The sequence below is a fragment of the Rhagoletis pomonella genome, unplaced genomic scaffold (assembly GCF_013731165.1).
Source record: "Rhagoletis pomonella isolate Grant_MI unplaced genomic scaffold, Rhpom_1.0 Rhpom_scaffold_00004, whole genome shotgun sequence".
In the NCBI taxonomy this organism is placed as follows: domain Eukaryota; kingdom Metazoa; phylum Arthropoda; class Insecta; order Diptera; family Tephritidae; genus Rhagoletis; species Rhagoletis pomonella.
The window spans coordinates 53867034-53887802 of record NW_023458558.1 but is presented as its reverse complement, the minus strand read 5'-3'; the positions used below and the strand labels follow the sequence as shown (position 1 = coordinate 53887802).

The 20769-nt window shown below is 36.1% G+C and overlaps 2 protein-coding genes across 3 annotated transcripts in view; both read left to right on the top strand.

The window, feature by feature from the left end:
- Positions 1–1947: 1947 nt before the first annotated feature.
- LOC118738260 (choline O-acetyltransferase) overlaps positions 1948–20769 on the top strand; it is a 110891-nt gene continuing 92069 nt past the window's right edge. The window contains exons 1-2 of the mRNA XM_036469186.1: positions 1948–1984; positions 2969–3223. Coding sequence (XP_036325079.1) covers positions 1948–1984; positions 2969–3223 — 292 coding nt within the window. The remainder of the gene's footprint in view (positions 1985–2968; positions 3224–20769) is intronic.
- Positions 3139–20769, top strand: part of LOC118737788 (vesicular acetylcholine transporter) — an 81724-nt gene continuing 64093 nt past the window's right edge. For both annotated transcript variants that reach the window (XM_036468545.1, XM_036468544.1), the window contains exon 1: positions 3139–3223. The gene's annotated coding sequence lies outside the window, so the exon portion shown is untranslated. The remainder of the gene's footprint in view (positions 3224–20769) is intronic.

Here is a 20769-nt window from a genome sequence, read left to right as displayed (position 1 = left end):
TTTATATTCTGTTTTTATAGATCAGATCATAAGCCCAAGTTATTGCCATTTTAAGTTTGCATTTTTCTTCATGCGAATGTAGAATCGCTAGCTGATTCCGAGAATTGAGTTAATTTTTTTAAGGCACGTTTTTGAGCTATTTGCTCATTATCTCGCTAAAGCAACTTGGTTCCACTTAATCACATACTTATGTATATCCTACATATGAACCACTTAACAACTTAATAATACGAAATATAGCAAATGAAAGTAAAAAAAATCCCCATATACAGTGAATCGTCACCTAAGGGTGAAAAGGTGTCATGACCATTTTTTTAAATTATTAAGGAGAGACGAAAAATCGAAACTAAATTTAGAAAAAAAAATGGACTCGTAACCTTTTCGATGTACATCACTTTTCGACAGGCCAAGTAGTTTCTGAGATATGTATTAGATTTTAATCACTGTGAAAAGAAAAATTAAAAATAAATCACTCGTAGTACAGGGCGGATGAGTAACATTCCTTCGTGCTCATTATAATTGGGTAGCTTTTGAACTAAAGTGCCTGCTCTTTTAATTGAACTAGTTTATTAGCTCGTTCATTAAAGTGAACTAAATTTTTTTCTGGCAACACTCTAACAAAAATGGAAATGTAATTTTACAACACAAATGGGAACTCGTTCTTGTAAGTCTTTACTCGCCTTTCGATTAGACACAGTTGCGTCATTCAGAGTCATGCCAGAGTCATATCGGTATAACTAACACATATTTATTTTCATGCACCGTGTATGTCGCCTATTAATACAAATGAAAAAAATATTAGTTTTTCCTCGCTAAAGGGCTGTCTGCAGCTCCCAAGGAAAACGAAAGATTCGTATAAAATGACACACAAGAAAAGGAAAAGAAATTTTCTGCTATCAAAATTTCTTAAAACAGTATGCAGCTCTCGAGAACAAAATGCTTGTAATTATCGCTACCTTAAGGTGAAAAGGTGGCAACTCTATTTTTTCAAATTTGGTTTTTGGTGTCGAATGGCAGGTAATACGAAACTACATCGATTTTTCGTCTCGCCTGAACCATTTCAAACAATGGGCTTGGTACCTTTTCACCCTTAGGTGATGATATATTTATTTCTTCAAGAAAATTTTCAGCAACGATAAAGCACATACTTTTTCAAGCAACAGAAATAACGAAAAATATTTCTTGAGCATTGCAAACAGCACTTAAAGTTTGATCTTATCTAATTTATTATTCAAATTTAAAATTTAAATGTCTTGGCAAAATTATCTGATCATATTATATATTTCTAAGATATATAAACAATTCAGTGCGATGTAGAATAACAATATGGGTATGAAATGAAAGAAAAAATTCTATAGAATGTAAAAAATTAATATGTTTTCTAGCACAAGAATGAATAATGCATACTTACATAGTTATGAGCAGGATTTTTTAATAATTGATACATCTATAAATTAAGAAAAGAATTGCAAATGAAATGAAAAAGCGTGCAAATAATCAATGAAAAGCTTACGACTTCGTCTGCGTTGTTTTAGACCTACAAAATGTGTTCACAGACCATAAAAAAGGTGCTCCTCCGCAAGCATGAAAAGAAATCTATGTATCAAATCGAAACGAATTGAAATCCATCGAATCGAACTGCATGAAAGGCAAGCAGGATTCACCCATTGATGAACACATTAACGGCCGCAACAACACATACAGCCTAGAAGTAATCATCACGAACACGAAAGGAAAATATGTATGTATGTATGTATGTATAGGTATAGATGTATGTATATAGCACATATGTACATATGTAACACATTACCGTATTTAAGTAAGTGTAAAGGATGAGCCAAGCAGCAATAAAAAAGCGCTCAACGCAAAACTTCTATAAAATTTCAAATGTGCTCAACCAGGCGAATGTAATGTGTATGGGAAAAACGGCAGCACACTTGCCAAGCAATGCCAAGCCAAGCCAATTGGATGGATGCACGCATTGGTATAAGTTCCCACACTGGGCACACACTTACAAGAACACACAAATATTCAATCTAAATGAGAATTAAAACAAAAAGGTAAGACGCCAGGATGCGCATGCTTCGCTTTGTGGCTTGTGAAGAGAGAGAGAGAGAGAGAGAGAGCGTTGTAAAGAATTGAGCGCCAAGTCAATTGAAAAGCACCGCCAGGCTTGAGCCCACACATGCACGCACACCACTAAGCCAATCGGTCACAAAAACACAGCAACTTGACGACAAAAACAACAACTTCAAAGGAAATGCGTTGAGCTGAGCACAGCTTGGAAATTCACATAACCAGCCGAATGGACGACTGGATGTGCAGTGGGTGGTGGATGGTAGGCTGCTGCTTGGAGCATTCGCACAGCCACTCTGACACTGGAATTCCAGGTTACATAGCGCTACAAGCGCCAAGGTATACATAGGCATGTTCGGTATGCGCTAGGCGAGCGCTGCCAGACAGAAGTTACCTTTGCTCTGGCCTGGACGATGCACGGTGGTCGTCGTTTGGTGTAACATTTTTCCCCCAACTTTTCAAGTGTGTGTGTGCAGGATTTTTGCAATTTAAAAGAGAAAAAATTCAATAAAAATAATAAATGTTCGATGCAAAATTCTCAAATGCATTTAACAAACAAAGTAATGAAATTTTGATTTGGTAAAAAAAAAAATCGTGATTTCTACAAATTTCGTATACATGTAAACTGCAGTGAGTTTATTAGAAAATTTCTTCAAAAGGAAAAAGAAGGAAACGTGAAATGGTGTAGTATTAGCTTGAAAACCAACCAAAAATATCCAAAAAATTATCGCAACGGTGTGATTAAATTTGCGAAGCTGCGTTTTGGCGTCCGCTTTTGTGTAAAAAAATATTCAGTTTTCATGAATTGAAAAAAAAAATTAAGCAAAGACTGAACTAAAAAGCTCTTTGCAAAAGCACACTTTTCAATATTTAATTTAAAGAATTATTTAAGGCGTCAGCGTTTCACAAATATCCAACTCGTCGTTACTAACTCGCAAGACAGTGGCGTCGAACGAGGGTGCCCACAATAGCGCTGCTGGCAGTGCAGCTGATGGTGGTGCTGGCACAAGTGGCGAAACGGCCGCATTGTTCTCCAAACTACGAAGTTTCTCCATCGGCAGTGGCCCAAATTCGCCACAGCGCGTAGTTTCAAATCTACGCGGTTATCTAACGCATCGATTCAGTAATATCACACCGAGCGATACAGGTGAGTCCTACATACATACATATGTATATGTATGTGTGTGCGTAGGTGCACGGTGGGTGCATGTACATATATACATATGTAGTATGTAGAAAGTGCATATAGCGAAGCACATACCATACTACATACATATATTTACATATATCTAAAAAAAAGTTTACGAAAATGCATACCAGTGCTACATAAATAGTTGCAGCTAAGGACGTGTGTAACGATTTTCACAAATGCAATTAATCCCACAGTGATCGTTACCAATTGTCTTGATTGCAGCGCTAATTGAAATTTATATATACATACTTGTAATACCTATACTATACATATATGTATATGTATGAATGTATGTACATGTAGGTACGTGTGCACGCGCATCGGTAGAAAAAAGTTACAAATGTGCTGTGTGTATGTGTTAGTCGCCGAGCAGGTGATGGTTACATAAAATGTATCTACCTGTGAAAGAGAATGCGAGTACATAAAAAATTTATTAACATCGTATTTGTGCTTCTGCAAGAAAACCCTATACTTATTATGTAATCGCGGTAAAATGGTAGCAATGTATGTATATGAGGATACATACCTACATACGTACTTTATATGGGACCAAAAAAGAAAAAAGTTTTGTTAAAATGGAACATTAAAAAAAAATAGTTCTTAATTAATTTCAAATAATTTTAACCTTCGCACAATAAATCAAAACTATCCCCTTTACGTACGAAATTCAAATTTCGAAAACGCCATAATGGCCCAACAAAATTCTAACAACTGCATGCGGCACAACCAGCGACCACTGGTTCTAATAAGAACTTCTGACATTAGAATTATTCACTTTGCAGTGGGTTTTGCTATATATGGAATTTAAGGTGTCCAACAACGGATTTTTGGTATTTTTTTTTAATTACCCTAGAAAGATATAAGGCACCCAATATATGATGATTTTTGTTTTTTTAATTTTTCTTTTGTTTATTTAATGTTTAATATATAAACATATAATACATATTTTTATAAAAGTCTAGCTCACTATCTAGCAAAAACATATAAAACCAAATTCCAAACCTTGTGCAAATATTTATGTAAAAATTCTGCAATCTTTCACGAAAATTTATACTTTTCATTTAGAATCTTTGGTATGCACTTTTGTAGCCCAATAAATTTTAGTATGATAAAGTGCAAGCTTCAAGCTGCTAAAAAATTCTGTTAAGTTTTGAAGATTTTTTTGCTGACGGTATTGTGCCCTTTCCTCCATATAAAAAAAAAAATAAACATGCTTTTTATGGAAGAAAATATTAAACATTAAATAAGCAAAAGAAAAATTAAAAAATCGTCATACGTTAGGAGCCTGATTAAGAGGTCTTCTGGCCAAGGTTGTATGTAGGAATTGAATCAACTGAAAGGAAACTGAAGGAAGGAAGGAACTGAAAGAAATTATATTTCTTAAACAAAAAGAACAATTTTATTATTATCAATTGCATTTTAATTTTGCACTAGCTCTCTTGTAGAAACTCAAATTCTAAGTACAGTAGCATTAAATTTTCTGAGAAAAAACACCAATAATTGCCTGTACCTTTATTATGATAAAAACATTAATAATGAGTTCAACATAAGCGTCAAAAGTATGAAGTATTGAAATATTGACTCAAATTTTATTTTTTAGCCGTTTACATTTGTTTGCCGAATATAGTTTTGCGGGATCCGAATTAGCAAGATCGCGGTCGGCCCGGATTACTAGGCGAATAATAGAAATTATTTATGTATCAATTCCGTCCGGATTACTCATTCGAATTAGATTCAATTCCACCTTTTAACATATCTGGGCTCGACTTTCATATTTTTCAATTAATTAATCCCAACTGTTTTACCCTCTTTCGCGCCTAATTGACAGGAGGGACGCAGTCCGCATGCCGTACGGAACCAGTTTTTACACCTTTCATGAGCATGAAATGATATTATATCTTTGGGCTGATGTTTGTAAGTTTCGGTAAAAGAAGAAATAGACCCGTGAAAATGTACATTTATTTGATCAGAACATCGAGCTGATGCGATTTAGCCATGTCCGTCTGTCCCCCTGTTTGTATGCAATGTAGTCTCTCAGTTTTGGAGATATCGACTGAAATTTGGTATGTAAGTGTATTTTTAGAATGTATTCATCATTTGTCGGAACAACTGAATGCACAAATATGTGATTTTTCTTTATAATTCCTCCATTTATGCAGCTAGGAACATGAAATTTCGCACTATTTTCACTCATTATAAACAAAATACTTACAGTGCAAATGGCAAAGATCGTGTCGCTATAACTTATTTTCTCCATACAACTGCTTGCTCAGCTATGGGGTTTACTGTTGGACAGCTAAAACCGATAACTTTCGTATGCTATTTTATAAATAAACGTACAAAGTCTACTGAGAAAATCGTCAAAATCGGTGTTGTATAAGTTTTATCTCCTATACCACTTATTGTTCAGATACAAGATTTTGCGATATATGTAACTCCAGTATGTAGGAAGATAAAGCCTTTAAATTGTGCTACCGGTTTACATACGGATCACACATCAGTGAAAATCATTTACATTGGTGCTATATAAGATATCCGTATGTTCCATATCTCTGGTTGTTTAGATATGATTTTTTATATATGTAACTCCTCTATCTACATATGTATGCTGTGAATATGAAAACTAATTTGAAAGGCAGTAATTTGTTAAAGTAAAATTTTCTGATGTTCATGAAAGGTATGAAGCCTTCGGCATAGCCGAAAACAGCGCTGCTCTTATTTGTTTTCTTTTAGCTTAGCAGCTGACTGGATATGAGCAAATCTCACGAGTTCATTTTTTTTAAGGTCACTCCCTTCTATCGGCAGAAAAAAAACGCTAAAGCATTATTCTTGCATTTATTTAAATCAATGCAGTTCCAGAAAAAATTACAATAAAAAAAGTCAAGTATTTAAACAACTTTAGCCTTAAAACGTTTATTTAGGTGAAAAACTTTAAGGAGTTTTCAAATAGAATATTCATATTAGTTAGACACAATAAACTTTGGCATCAAATACAAAATATCTGTGAAATCCCAAGAATGTACCACGCAACTTTAAAAAATGGCAGCATGCAGAATAGCTGTCACAGCCATTTTGTAACTTTTGAAATTTAACATTTTTTTTTTTTAAATTTTAATAAGTAAAAATACTTCAAAATGTTATAATTGAAGGGTGAAAATATACTTCTTGCCAAAACGTACGAATCTAGTGTAATAAGACTAGTGTGTCATCAAATGAAAAAAAAATTACATTGGCTAAAAATGACTATGATTTGAAAAACTAAAATTCTATTTTTACAGTTTTTATTAGAAGAAAGTAATACATGCCAATATTTAATTACTTTTAAATAATATGACTTTTAAAGTAAGGCGTGCGAGTTAACGTGTTAGATAACTGCGCATGGTGCTACGGGGCGTATACGTTACATACGCAACTACGAGCAAGTGTCTCGACACCCGTGCGGGAATATAAAAGTTTATTTTTTTTTTGTAATTTAGATGTTGCCCGGACCTGGGATCGAACCCGGGTCCTAGGGAGTGATGGTATGCACATCTAATCACTTAATGCGACTGTGATATAAGTTAACTACATAATTAGATATGTACAAGCATTTTGTTTTATAAGGTATAGAGCACAGCATGCACATAAAGACAAGTTGACAAAATCTAACTGCTGAAGTAGTTCTTCTAAACTGAGATGAGATATTATGATATATTTCGGTATTAACCGGAAAATTTCATGGAACAAAAATCTATCAGCTTTGAGCTGAATTCCCATATTCTTCCAAAAAGTTTTTTGCAGGCACATATATCCCTTGTGACTTTAGCAACCGGTCTCTCAAGATGGGGGTGCCAATTAACTCTCTCATCGTCGAAGTATTCAAGTCCAATCCCTCCACGAGAGATCGAACCAAGGTTTGGCTTATACTTTGTTTTAAACGATAAAAGAACAGCCTTCCGAGGATTTATGCCCTCATTGGCACACCAGTTTGAAAAGACGCGAAAAACTGTACCTGTGATGGCCGAGACGGTACTGCGGAGTTTTCCTGTAATTATGTATAATTTCCAGGTCATCTGCGTACCTCACAACATCGTAAACACACTCACGAAGCCTGATTAAGAGGTCTTCTAACACAAGTGAACAAAACAAGGGAAAAACGACCCCCCCCCCTCTCACGGCTCTGATCCTCACTTGAGTATTGCCCAAGGACGATGTAATTTTACGCTCACGGAGCATATCGTCGATCCAACCAACAGTAGTAGGGTCTAAGCCCCTTTAGACCTATTTCTTTGAGATAGATCCATAGACAGTATTGTCGAAAGTTGAAATAGGTGGGGGTCCAAGAAGCTACACAAAGCGATCTCCTTGGCCTCGAAGGCACTTTCGATCCTACTAACTAGATCCGTTGATTTCTCTTTGACATAAGCAAATAGTGTGTGATGTAAGGAGTGGAAGTTTTAAGTTTCTCCCTAATATGGCGGGTCTTGCAGTCTTCAGTTTGAAGGAAGTTAGGATAATGGGTCTGTATGATTTTGCTAAGTCGGGGGGGCGTTGCTTGATTAAGGATAACTTAAATAATACGTACACTTTTCTCCCAAATGTACACATCAGGAGAACGATGGTGTCCTCGATTCTGCTTTGCAGTAGTGCTGGGAAGATCCCAACACCACCAGACCCACTGCTTGGAAGAGTTCGAAAGACTATGCCGTCCAGCATACCTTGTCCCTATCAAAATGGAGCCATATCTGCCTTGAATTTTCACTCTAGGGAACCTGTGTTCCGAGGAGACAGGGGACATCAGATCATGTTCCACTGTTATCGTTCGTAAAGATGCCATCTTGCCTACTTCGCAGACCTATCCCATTGGAAGACTCCTTTGATAAAATTTTATGTAGACGGGAGGCCTCAGGAAACATCTCTATTGCCTCACATTGCCGACCCCATCAACCCCTCTTCGAGCGTTTATGTCAAGGAGATTTCATATAAAGAAGTGTAAAAATGCTTCATGAAAAAATTTACTCGTACAATTCTTTCTTCGAATTTGGTACAATTCTAACACCAATTATTTCCTTTAACTTTTTCAGGTATACAACATATGTATGTAGATACGAGAGTGTGTGTATATCAATTTCGCTGCAGTTATTACGGTGCTAACGAATAAAAAATTCTTTAAGAAATTCTTATTAATATGTGGCGCATGCCTTTGCGACTGAAAATCGAATTGTCAGCGGAAAAGGTCACATGCTGTATTTATGCCATTGATATCAATAAAAAATTTAGTCCAAATTTCATACGTATGTATGCATGTATGTATATCTGTGCTTAAATGTAATAAAAAAAATCGGTGATAAAAGAATTGATTCTAAGTAATTGAAATAAAACTCAATTGGTTTCTTATCTTAACTCTGCGAGTCGCTTTCGTGTCAACACTTGAAAGCAAAAATTCCAAACGATTTTAAGATAAAAAAAAAAAAAAACAATTAAAAATTTCATTATCAACCGGAAATAAATCGATTTTGGAAGCAACAAATTATTAAGGCACAGTTATTGATAGCGTATAACAACACATTTGGCAATCGAAATAAATTAATTAAGTAATTGAATGTCAATCTAAGTGAACTGATATCGAGTTATGGCAGTATTTTTTTTAATAAATGTTTTTTTTTTTAACGTTGGGGTATCTACGAGTAAACAGAGACATACCCTTGTGGTCAGCTGATTAAGTTAAGTAACATTTTGAGCAATTTTGGCTCTTTTTCATTTGTCTATTGAAAGTATATAATTTAGTTATAAACGCCTAGCACAAAACATAACCAGCACCATATAAATCCACTTTTCAAACTTCGTACAAAAATTATAAAAATTTAACTAACTTGAACAATCACGTCGAAAAATTTTAAAATTTTTATTCAGAAGCACTTTTAGAGCCCATTAAATTGCATTTAATTTCATATTGCGATCCAGCAGAAAGTTTTATATTAGAATGCGCATAAAATTGTCGCTGGTCGGAAAATTTTTTTATTTCTGTAGACTTTTGTTATTGTCGACAAAAATGCAATGGAAAAACCGAGTGCATTCTATTATGAAAAATTTGTAGTCCTTTTTCCACGCCCAATACAATATATATATCTTCGGAAAGCTTAGCAAATAAGCTATCGAAGTAAGCTATTTGCGAAAAAAATAGTACATTGTTTAAAATATGCTATATCATTTTTTTATTGCAAATTTTTGCAAAACAAAAATTCCAAAAAATTATAGTTTTCACCAAAAAGCACAGAAAAAGGTCAGCAATTTTTGATTCTCTATCATAATTGTGACATGAGATATGAATTTTAAGAAAAATTGCGACTCTAAGAAAAAGGCCTGCAATTTGCATGTTTAAATTCGTATAACCATAGCAACAACGTGGTGGAGTGTGAACACAATGCTACCATACAATTTTTTTCCTGATACACTTGGTGTGTTCTTCCCAATAAAAGTAATTGTCGAGCATACTTTATATGGAAGAAAATGCAAAACCCCATCAGCCAACAAAATTATAAAATTATTAACAAGTAATTTTTAGCAAAAAAAAACCGACTTCAACTCTCATATAAAAAAATATATATATATATATATCTCATGATCCACTGATCGGATCTTAACCAGATTAGTATGGGACCACCTCTGAGACCCTACCTTTCCGATGCAAAAAGAATTATCGAAATCGGTCCAAAGTTATGCGGTAACATACATAAAAAAAAAAAAAAAATATTCCGACGAACTGATAACCTCCTCCTTTTTTGGAAGTCGGTTAAAAATCAACGCGATTTCCTAGCGCGTTTGAAATTTACACCTTAACCTACTAAATTTGTGTACTTGTGTACAGTGGAAGATTTTATTATGCAAAACTACTCTCGAAAGTATTTGCGATCCCCAATCGCATATTCTTACATATATATCCATTCAAAATATTTCCTCCGAAGACAAGCGCTGAGTAGCATAGTATGTACAACTGTTGTCGCACTGCGGCAAAGATCCAAATTTGCAGATTGTACGTAAATACATACTTGGTGGCAATTGTCAGTTCTGGTTGCAGCATGCTTTGGAAATCGAAAGATAAATGTATACTGATATTCTGCAACACTGCGACATTTTCGTGTCAGCATTTGTTGTTGGGTTTGCGTGCTAACACCGTTCCAATCCGTAGTGATGTCATGAAATTTAATTGACTTCCTCAAATCCCACGTGCGCGCTCACGGTTTTCGTCATTAAAGGGAAGACATTAGTTGAAAGCGCCAAACTTGTGATGCATACATACGAGCTTTTCACCTTGGTCTTGCGTGTAAATGTACTTTTATCAGTGTTTTTTTTTTTTGTTTCCACTAACTTTATGTGGCTTCAGATTTAATTAGTTTTCTTTATTATGCCATGTAGCGACGAGATAATCATTCCTCTAACTAACTAACTAGTCACCTAAAACGTAATTTTTAATATTCGTAAGAACTAACGCATTAAATTTTTTATGCGTTACTGTGAGGACTGAAAATTATTGCTAATAAAGATTATCGAAAATTGAACCATAAAGTAAATAGAAGTCTCATGTAATCATAATTAGTTACTTTGAAAAATGTAGTTTTTTTGTATGTGGGTACTAGGGATGTTAATTTTTCTGCTTCTTCCGATCCAGGGATTTTCGGGATGGCGTTGTCACAATCCCGGTTACTTTTCAACAACTTGAATTGAAAAAATTACTTCTGTTTGAGAAGCTCTCCTACCATGAAATAAATATAAAATAAATGGGTTTGAAATCATGGTACATTAATTACAGGTATTGTCTTCGCAGAGAGCGCTTATTCCGATCTGCCTTATTTAAAATATATCATTGTTGCCCACACTAAAACGTTTAATGCTGGAAATATCCCTTTTTCTATGCCCCAAATATCATATATGTTCACGTATTTTTTTCAACAAACCTTCTTACAGAGAACTTTTCAAATGGGATGAGCCGGAAAAAAACATTTGCTTGTAATTAAAATCAAAATTTGTATGGCTCACTTAAAATAAAACGTATTTTCTTTTGTTTTGAAAAACTATAAAAATTAAATTGAGCGAAAACAAAAAGCAAAGCCAAATAAAAGTAAACGAATCAACATTGAACTGCGTCAAAATAAAAATAAGGGAGCACGAATTTCGATCTGAAGCCAAACTCTCTAGGAAGACAATACCTGTAATTATTGTACCGTGGTTTGAGACCTACTTTTTTATTTAAAGTGGCGTTTTTATTTTTTCTCTCTGACCGCAGGATTTATTTTGAAGGACTCTGTAATTTCAAAGATATGATTGATTTCAAAAATTATAAAAAAAACTCAATGCAATGTAGAATAAAAGTATGGGTAACGAATAGGTAATGTTTAAGCTGACAAAGTTAGAAGAACGAAATTCGAACAAATATTGCGAAAGTTCAAGGATAAAATTTTGAAATGACATTTTCAATATTTACCAGCTCTTCTGCACTAGAAACTTGAATATGTTTAAATTCTATTGTAATTCCTCATTAATTTTATACCCATACTTCTTCTCTAAGCACATTTCTCTGAATTTTTTAAATCATTTTTGAATTACTGACGTCAGAGTGAAAAACTAAAAACGCAATTTTACTATATATGGCCCATGGTTTCGCGAATATATTGATATCTGTGTTTAAAATTTACTATCACGTGGTGTTATATGTAACGGGTGATTTTTTTGAGGTTAGGATTTTCATGCATTAGTATTTGACAGATCACGTGGGATTTCAGACATGGTGTCAAAGAGAAAGATGCTCAGTATGCTTTGAAATTTCATCATGAATAGACTTACTAACGAGCAACGCTTGCAAATCATTGAATTTTATTACCAAAATCAGTGTTCGGTTCGAAATGTTCGAAATCGACAAATTTTGTTCAGCGATGAGGCTCATTTCTGGTTGAATGGCTTCGTAAATAAGCAAAATTGCCGCATTTGGAGTGAAGAGCAACCAGAAGCCGTTCAAGAACTGCCCATGCATCCCGAAAAATGCACTGTTTGGTGTGGTTTGTACGCTGGTGGAATCATTGGACCGTATTTTTTCAAAGATGCTGTTGGACGCAACGTTACGGTGAATGGCGATCGCTATCGTTCGATGCTAACAAACTTTTTGTTGCCAAAAAATGGAAGAACTGAACTTGGTTGACATGTGGTTTCAACAAGATGGCGCTACATGCCACACAGCTCGCGATTCTATGGCCATTTTGAGGGAAAACTTCGGAGAACAATTCATCTCAAGAAATGGACCGGTAAGTTGGCCACCAAGATCATGCGATTTGACGCCTTTAGACTATTTTTTGTGGGGCTACGTCAAGTCTAAAGTCTACAGAAATAAGCCAGCAACTATTCCAGCTTTGGAAGACAACATTTCCGAAGAAATTCGGGCTATTCCGGCCGAAATGCTCGAAAAAGTTGCCCAAAATTGGACTTTCCGAATGGACCACCTAAGACGCAGCCGCGGTCAACATTTAAATGAAATTATCTTCAAAAAGTAAATGTCATGGACCAATCTAACGTTTCAAATAAAGAACCGATGAGATTTTGCAAATTTTATGCGTTTTTTTTAAAAAAAAAGTTATCAAGCTCTTAAAAAATCACCCGTTACAATGAGCTAGACACTTATAAAAAAATATTAATTATTAAATAAAAAAAGAAATTTGCAATTAGTGAAAATCCCGGGATTACTTGATTTTCGAGACCTTACAAAGTTCGGGATCCTGGGGTCCCGGTATCACGGGATTAACATTCCTAGTAGGTACATACGTATACACTTATCTTTAGAATAGCGGAGAATGATTTTCACAATACACTAAAAATAAAATTTCGTAAAAATGCTACTAAAAACTTTCGTAGTCTTGGTTTTTGTACAACGTATGAAACTCTCGTAAATATGTATAACGATAGGAGTTTCGTAAGGCATTTTTTCAGTACATTTTATTAAAACTTTTGTTTATTTTACGAAACACACCTGGAAGCATTAATTTGATCCTTCCGACATGCTTGGATGTGTCTTACTAAAAGTTCCCTGGACTTTCTACCAACTATAGCCCGCACCTGCTTCCTAACTTAAATAGTCTACTAAATCACAGTTCCCCAGACGATCTACTACGAAATAATTTCTAACATTGGAACAAAATCCTAATCCTGACTGCGGAATATACACCCACATAGCGTTGCTAGAAGAATTCCGGACCCTAACTACACAGGAGTAGACAAATTTTTAAATCAGTATTGGCTGGCTTATGCCAGGTATTCGCAAAGTATGTAAATACATACGTTCTTTTCTTCCAAGCAATGTCAAACCTCTACATAAATGAGAAACAGGATCGACCTATCGTAGATTGCTTAACCTCGATATCAGGTAGTTGATGCCTGGTCTCTTAATATTCGCTCTGTTTCATTCATATTTACTTTTTAAAACATATGGTTCAAAGCAAGATTTCTTGAACATATCGCACACGATCTTTAAAAGTGACACAACTGAAAATTTGGCATTTTTGAAATTATGCACTAAAAATGTACACAGATAATTTGTTGAAAAACCCTTAGGTAAAGTCTCCTTTGTCTATATGATTAGCATGCGCTAAAAAAGGTTTTTCGCATTTTCTGACGAACGTGTAATTTAAGTTGTTTCACCTTTAAAGATCGTGTGTGATATAATCAGAAAACCCACATCTTTCCAGCGCGTGATAAAGAGCCTACAATACATAAAATCCATATTTCACTTTCCACTATAGCTGACGTCTGCTACCTTCTACAATGAAAAATATTCCCTTAAAAACCGCCCAGCTGTTCGTATACCACACCATTTGAGTTATAACTTTAAGACGAATAGCATCAATTGAAGGCGCGACTCAGCCAAACAGCTAACATAAAAGTGTGACCGCCAATCTTTTTTTAACTTATTCTAGCTGTACTCGTATTTTCCTGAATGCGTGCTGTATTTGTTCTTTAGTGCCAACTGTTTCAACCTCGTCCTCAGACTGCAGACCAGATTTCTCTCGGATGACGTACAATCCTACTACGCTGCACATCTCGTTTTTTTAACGAAAAGTGAGTGAGAGTTAAGGTGCTGTAAGATCGAAACAATACTCCTTCCATCCACCGAGTAGATAACGACTCTTGCTTAAACGATGGTGAGCCGCACAGTCATTACGGCCTTGATGGCTACTTTCCCAGTACTTAGACTGTTAGAGTTTAAGCTTCTTATCGTCGGTGATACTGAAAAACGTTCTATGTCACTTATTACATGTGGTGCTAAATTAATCTGTTATCTGTATCTTAATAGACCCGTCTGTAAAGAAATGATAGATGTAACGATTGATTTGGAAAACACTTCTACCGTAGTGTGTAGCAGTCGATTGTCTGCTGTCAGGCGCGACGACAGTAATGGAGGTTAACATCTATTCATACAGCCAGGCGGCAATCGGAGCCTTCGGCTCACTTACGGAACGTTCGGAGTTTGTTGGGAATACCTTAAGGCGCTTTCGATAGCGTCAGAATATTACTTTGTCAGACTTGTCTGGGTGCCAGGCCATAGTGATATCGCAGTGGCTGATGCACTGGCCAGAGGTTTCACCCTTGAGGAATTATCACCAATAAGAGATGGAGAGGAGATCGTGGTAGTTCCCTTGACTAATTGCGTATTTCTCTTAGGAATATGGGCCTCTGGTCTACTCAGCGATCGCTGGAGGAAAATCGGAGCATGTGCTACGTCGAGGTTTTTCTGGCCGAGGCTATACCGGGGGCAGTCTTGGGATCTCCTTAGCCTCGCGAAGCCGATTGTTTCGATAGTAGCCATATGGTGGATGCCGAAGTGGAGTCATCTCACCTCCTGCGAAACTTCTTTCTTGGCACTCAGCGATTCTTGCTATAGCTTATCAGTTAGCGTTCGCAGTTGTATCACAAAGAACCAACTTCCATGATCTAACCGAGCCCCTTACAAGGGGCAGACTCCAAAGCTAACCTGACATATTGAATGGTAAATAGAAATTCTCGAAGAGCGACCTCTACGTCTTAATATTTAGGGCTACGGCTTTGACATATTTCACAAGGCATTTAGAAAAAAAGAAATATTCGATTTCATACAAAAATATAGGTAACATTAAGGTAAAAAAAATTAGCAAACTCGTCTCTCTCTCCTGCATACAATATAAATATCTATGTACATTTACCCGCAAAATCATTAGGCTCACACCGCCTCCCAAACCTAAACAACCCAATTTTATTTGGAATGACAAAGGCAATAAATATAAATTTCACTGCCATCCAACAAAAACAAAAACAAAAAAAACAACAAGAGCACGCCAGCAGCAGTGCGAAGAACAGCATCAACATTAGCATTACCAGCACTTTTGTAAGTAGCTGCATCTCGCCACAACACCACTAACAGCAAAACTTCGCACTAACACTCAACCCACAGGCAGCATACTTACCTCCGCCCAACCTCCACCCTCATCCTCACAACATGCCCTACAGGCTTCGATGTAGCTACATACATATTTGGTGTTTGTATCGCTGTTTGCATCTTGATGTGTTCATAGCGGTTTTATGTCAAAACAAAAGGGGCATAAACGCCAATGAGCCAGCTGGGTGAATGGGTGGGTGGTTGGCCGGCGTGCGGGTGAAAGCGGACACAAAAATTACGCATTTTTTTCTTACGAGATGCTGGCTGATAATGTTATCCTCAGGAAATTTGTTTCCTTTCTTGCGGCATGGCAAGCATCCCTGCGGCACACACCCACATGACTACATAATTACTCGTACATATGTACGAATAAATAACCAGAAGCGGCGGAGGGTTGATTTCTGATTTCGCTTTGGAAGATTTGCACCCAACACCGTTATGGAAAATAACGCATTTGGACAAAATCAGCATAAAACCAGAAAGCATTTGCACCATTTCGTGTTAATGGTTCTGATGATTGAAGACGAAAATGTTTATGAGTTCTTACTTCTATGTGGGACGTGGCGTAAAATATTTGGCTTTTTACCGGCACGACCGGATGCTAAGCCGGAAGCTGAAGAGATGCTATTAATGCGAATAGTTCACTCTAATGGGAGAATAAAATAGAAAAATCGTGCGTAGACTCAAACACAAAAAAAAAAAAAACCAAATAGAAACACAAAATTGGAAGTATGCATAAAGTATGTATTTAATTTAGCAATTTACGTTTTATTAGAAAATATTGCAGTTGTGTATTAAAGTATACTTTAGACACAAATATTTAATGATTATGCCAATACAATAAAAAAATTTGTATATTCATGTGAATTTATATTAAAGTGGTCCAAAAATGCATGTGAAAAAGTAAAGTCGGAATTTTAATGCACTCAACGAAAAAATTAGGCCACTATTTTTTATTTTGAAATAAAAAAAATATTTGGAGGTCGCTCAAAGCGTTCACATTTTTCCATGTATTTTATACTTCTAAGGATATATCACCAGGCGGTTTGAACCACCATTGAAAAATCCACCCCTTGTGTGCGCTAATGGTATACATACATGTATAAATTAGGTTAGGTGGTGTGCATTGGTGAAGATTTAACCCGGTAACTTCACCGGCCCAAGCTAAAAATTTTCTATAATATCTTACTCCTACATCTTCTTAAATCATACCGATCTTTGGACGAATCCACGCAGCCCCTCCAATGAAATTATGCCTAAGCTGTTGAAGTCCTCGAAGAAATGGTTCCCCCTGCATCTGAGGCGCTTTCTTCGTAGAGCGAGGCTTTCACACAAGAATCATTCAAAGATTGTACCTCTTGCTCGGATTTGGAGTATAGGGTTAATGTAGGCGGGATGGGAATTCCTTGCTCCTCGGCAAACTTGCCAGATGCCTTTCTGAATCTGAGCTAACTATTTGTCGAAGAAAGGAAATTGTAGCTTGTCGAATCTCGATACATCCGACCCGAAAATATATCATCTGGCGAAGGGCGGACTACGACAGAGAAAATGTTCAGTATTATTCTCCTATTCCACATAAGGTGTACACCCATGGATTGTGTCCCTATTAGGGCTAGTAGATCAGTCCTTCTCTCTCTGAGAAGGCATTTTCTTAACACCCTGTTAGGGCTTTTCAGGAAACGCTTGGTTGTTTTGCAAACGCCAATACCCCACCAACGGCTCTCGTGACTTTTATTAATGAGATCCTTGATGTAACGGACTTATCCCGCTATAATAGGACTTAAAATTTGCTCCGGTCAAATTGGACGCTCCAGGGAACAGTTCGTTGGCTTGAACACCATAGTGTATTACGTTTCAGCCTCAACTTACATTATTCGACTATTTTTGAAGAGGTGCGAGATCTTTAGAGCAGCTTAGCAGCCACTGCAGACCCTGATTATGTGATCGTCTCACCTTTCGAAAATTATACAGTCTGCGAATATTGCAAATACTTCCGATTGAAAGACCGTTGCCATGGCAACCAAAGTAGAAAACATCTGAAATTACCGACTAGATGACTTTTAGCTCTTGTAACATTTTCAGTCTTTAAGTCATCTGGATCTCTCCATTGCTCCCTTGTTGGAAATCTAACGACGTACTTTCTTCTTAAGGAGACTCCAAAATCACAGAGTATTGCTTGGGTAACCTCTTGAACAACTCTATGGGCCCAGAACTCTGTTCTCTTATCTCTTGTATTGCTCTATAGTCTGTAGTACCTGTCCAGAAGACAGCGTGTAGTCTAAGAGCTTTTTCCCATGGAATTTCATAGTGTTTGTGACTTTGCGTCACATCCAACTATTACGCCCATACCATTTTACTCGACATACTGAACGATGTACATAATCAACCTCGAAGGAGGGTGCTATATTCCTCCGTATGGTAAGGCAAACTCATTTGCGTGAGGAGGTTAGCATGCGGGCAGTTGGATCGAGCGTGGAGGCATGTGCGATTCCGGTCCTAAGACTTTCATCTCTGTCCTGTCACCCTTCCCCGTTGTCATTTTGGGGGCAGGGTCAGAGACCAAAGAATTTTGAGTGCCCGACTTAGCCATAGTCGCAGCTTTCTCCTGCTTTTGCCTCCTTATCTTCAGCTGCCTTGCGGTCAGCTTTTCTTCCATTTGAGGATCACCAATACATTCTATACTTACTTTCAAGGGGTGTGGCCTTTCAGAGAATATTCTTCCCATCATTCGCGTACATTCCGACAGGCACCGAATGCCATTTGGGATGCTCCACCCTAGCGAAGCTTGGTCATCATTCAAAAGGCATCCCGAATCAAGGGAATATAACGCCTTGGGAGCCTTGAGGGAAGCGTGACTGCAACTAAGGCCGATTTTGAATGACCAAATTCCATCATATTTTCATAGAACTTTGCTTAAAAGACATTGCAATAATCTGGAAGCCGACTCTCAGTCTCTTCTGCGAGGATCCTTGAAGTTGTCACCAAAGTATGCATTATATGGGAGATGGCGCACATATATATGTATATATACGTAGCTTTATTACTGTATGTAATATGTTGTTATGCGGCGCTTCAAATGAAATTTTCCTTAGGCGCATCTTACCAACATTTAAATTCTTAAATTTTAATATTGTATTACTCTTCCAAAAAAAAAAAAATATATGTACCCTAAAGAGTGAATGTATCATTGTGTAACAGTATTCAATATACATAAATTAATTTTGACTGTCAATATATCTAATCTATATCACATTTTGACTTTTCTGTATCAGTAATCACATGCTATGCATTTTTTTAGTAGCATTTTTCCCAAAGTACCATCTGCCTTTCCTTCAATCTCAATTAAGTGCTTTCTTACTTTTATACCCGTTGGGAATCACTTCTACGAATTTTCATTTACGCTTCAATTTAACGAAATGTTTTCATGGAACCAACAACCGCCACAAAAAAAAAAACGGTTGTAACTTATTTCACAAACCGTTGCGTTGAATTTTTGAATCTTAAATAAGTTAGCAGTGGGTTGGAGGTAATGGACTCTCCATCCCAATTCCCCAAGGGCATACACTGTGCTTGAATAGCTGGCTATGTTGTTATTTTTACGCAGATTTTTTTGTCGTTGTTGTTGCTTGTTACCAAGGTTTCTTCTGCAAGAACTACTTGAAAATCTCATGTAAACTTTTGAGCGTGCACACTCATATTTATGTAGACGCACGTGCATATATATGTATGTACATATATACATATGTATGTTTATATACGCGTAAGCCGTCTACGTACCCTGCAGGGAAATCATCAAGTAATGAAATTTGTTTTCTATTTAAATTTTGCATTGCAAATAATCGTCTCCTTCACAAATGTCGGCTGGGAAATTTTTGTATAAGTTAGTGTGTAAAATGTTAGTGTTCACAATTCACTAGAGTCTTAATTTTTCACTCAATTTGGTTACATTTTTTAAATGAAAGCTGATAAAATTTGCCTGAGACTAGTTGAGCCCGATTATTGAATTTTTTTTTTGTGTGTCAAATTTTTTAATGCAAAATGAGAAAAAGTAGCAATTTTGGAGAAAATCGAAATCGAAAACTGCATACCCAAAATTTTTATAAACCCAAAATTCAAATTAATTTTGTTGAAAATTTTTTATAGCATTTCAAATTTTTTTTCCCCCCACTTTTTGGGAGAACCCTGCAATTGTTTTCAACTAGTTTTTATTATGTAAAATTTATTAACTGGAACGGAAGAATACATTTTTTTCAAAATTACCACTTTTTCTGCTTTTTGAACTAAAAAAAATTAATAAAAACAAAAATTCTAAAATCGGGCTCAACTGGTCTCTTGCAAATCTTATAAGCTTTCACTAAAAAAAAAAAATTATAAAATTGAGTCAAAAATGAAGGCAGCAGTGAATTGTGAACACAAAATACCAATTTTGAACGACTTTGCAGCAATTTGCACACGTTTTCTGTGACTATTTAGGCTTAGAAAATTCGCATAGAATTGAACAGAAACGGTTAAAGATAAAATACGTATGTAGTTCTTTGATTTTTGCATCAAAATATTGTTTTAGAAAAAATGGACTTAGTAGCAAATTTTCCTTCTCTTAGCTAGCGATACGTAGTTTTCAAAAGTAAAATAAAATGGGTTTTTAAAAGCACCACATTTGCTTTTTCTAGCTGGTGGGGATCTAGTTACTATCGCACTGGTTCGTTTTTGGCGATAAAGTTTTAGCACGTAACTAGAAAATTGGTTCACTAGTTCGGGGTTTCTCTACAGAGATGCTATATATATATACATACATACGTACTATACATATAAATTTACATATATACTACATGCCTGTTATAAATAGCACGTACGTGTCGATTTCCGGATCTGGTATGAAAACTGCAAACACCATAATGCATCACATTGCAAGGATTGACTCGTGCTTTTCGCATAAATGAATAAATTTAACAAATATAGAAGAAATCAGCGCATTAAACATATACATACATACATGAAAAACTATGTGCGAGAACTTGTTTTTCATTAAAGAGTAAGGCGGCCTCCGTAGCCAAATCGTTAGAGGTCA